We start from the raw sequence: 1,850 nt of genomic DNA, 5'->3' as shown, positions 1-1,850 counted from the left end.
TTATTCTATTCTATTCTATTCTTTCTTATTCTGTTCTATTCTATTCTACAATCTATTCTATTCTTATTCCTTATTCTATTCTATTCTATTCTACTTTATTCTTTCTTATTCTGTTCTATTCTATTCTACAATCTATTCTGTTCTGTTCTATTCTATTCTATTCTACAATTTATTCTATTATTTCTTATTCTATTCTATTATTTCTTATTCTATTATTTCTTATTCTATTCTATTCTATTCTATTCTATTCTATTCTATTATTTCTTATTCTGTTCTGTTCTATTCTATTCTATAATCTATTCTATTTATTTCTTATTCTATTCTATTCTATTCTTTCTTATTCTGTTCTATTCTATTCTACAATCTATTCTATTCTATTCTATTCTATTGTCTCAAACACCTGCAGAACTTTCTCTAAGTAGCTGCCACGTTTTCACTCTTGACACCCAGCCTTGTGTCTTAACCCCCCCAACCCTCGTTACCTAATAAAGACGAAGATGGCTTTTCGATAGTTGGTCCCAAACACCACCCAGGAAGGTCCCAGGAAGGGCGCAATGACCTCGATCAAGCCTGGATGCAGATCGTCCATCTCGTCGAAGAGGAAAAGGGAACGGCCACACTGGGTCAGATTGCCCTCGATCCAGCTTCTGAGATTGTCCTACGCAGAAGGAGAAGATGGGAGAGAGAGAGAGAGAGAAAAAAAATCAACATTGGAACAGGGAAGGCAAAGAAAAACTACGCTCACAAGCTGCCAATCAGGATGAGCCAAGCAGGGAACTCCAGATCCAGATCCCATCATCCACACCCTACAATTCTATCTCCTTTCCAGTCCTGTTTTATAAGTTTATTAAGTAGTCCTCGGCTTTACAACCATTTCGCCACTATCCGAGTTTAGGGGCAGCACTGAAGAATGCGACATATTTTTCTCTCCCCTTTTTTTTTCTTTTTTCTTTCTCTCTCTTTTCTCTTTCTTCGTTTTTCTTTTGTGTCTTTTTTTTTTTACTTATTTTTTTTAAGAACCTGAAAAACAGATTTAAATACCTTAAGGTAATTAACTTTGGGAAAATTTGAACCCGTGAGAACGTTTTTGAACATTGTAGGGAAAATAAATTTGAATAAGAACTGCAAACAGGATCCAAGAAAAGAAGCGTGATATTGATGTGATTATTATGGGTAGAAATTTTAGAAAAATTAAATCTTTATTTTTGTTACCTATCAAACTAATAAGGATTGTATTAATCCAAGGTTGGCAAAGAGAATATTTACTGGGAGAAGAGAAAATCTATTATGTGATTTTGGAATACAGAAGCTGATGGTTAGGGATTACTTTGTAAATATAAGCCGTTTGTCTGAAATGGTATAGGGTTTCCTGCCTGAGCGGGGGTTGGACTAGATGACCTCCAAGGTCCCTTCCAACTTTTTTTTATTATTGTTGTTGTTGCTGTTGCTGCTGCTGCTGCTGCTGCTGTTGTTGTTATTATTATTATTATTATTATTATTATTATAACTCTGGGTAAGTCTACGCCTTGCTTAGGAACGGAAATTGCCTGTATAGACCGATGTCCGGGAATGGGTCACCGGACTGGGTTCACCTGGGATCCGGCCACCGACCAATCAACCCTGTTACGGCTCAAATGGGCCGCAAAGCAAGCAATGGTGGAGATCGGAGGGCTGTCCGGTTTGCAAAAGTACCACCTCGCAAGGCTGGCGTGGCCGCTCTGTGGCCACGGAAGAGAAAAAGGAAAGCGGTTTGTGGGGAACAGACCCCGCCCCCCCCCCTCCGGCCTCTCTTACCTTGTATTGCTGGAGGTGGTCAGCATGGGGAAAGTGGACCAGCGGGGAGAAGCGGT

At 39.1% G+C, this 1,850-nt stretch overlaps 1 protein-coding gene across 1 annotated transcript in view; it reads right to left on the bottom strand.

The window, feature by feature from the left end:
• Positions 1-634, bottom strand: part of LOC107300306 (torsin-2A-like) — a 4,899-nt gene extending 4,265 nt beyond the window's left edge. Inside the window, exon 1 of the mRNA XM_015829641.1 lies at positions 483-634. Within this exon, the coding sequence (XP_015685127.1) occupies positions 483-589 (107 nt within the window). The 5' untranslated portion in view covers positions 590-634. The remainder of the gene's footprint in view (positions 1-482) is intronic.
• Between the last annotated feature and the right edge of the window lie 1,216 nt (positions 635-1,850).

This window comes from Protobothrops mucrosquamatus, unplaced genomic scaffold (genome assembly GCF_001527695.2).
Source record: "Protobothrops mucrosquamatus isolate PMUCROS unplaced genomic scaffold, P.Mucros_1.0 scaffold6635, whole genome shotgun sequence".
NCBI lineage: Eukaryota > Metazoa > Chordata > Lepidosauria > Squamata > Viperidae > Protobothrops > Protobothrops mucrosquamatus.
Note: the sequence above shows the minus strand (reverse complement) of the source record. Positions and strands in the feature narration are given on the sequence as shown.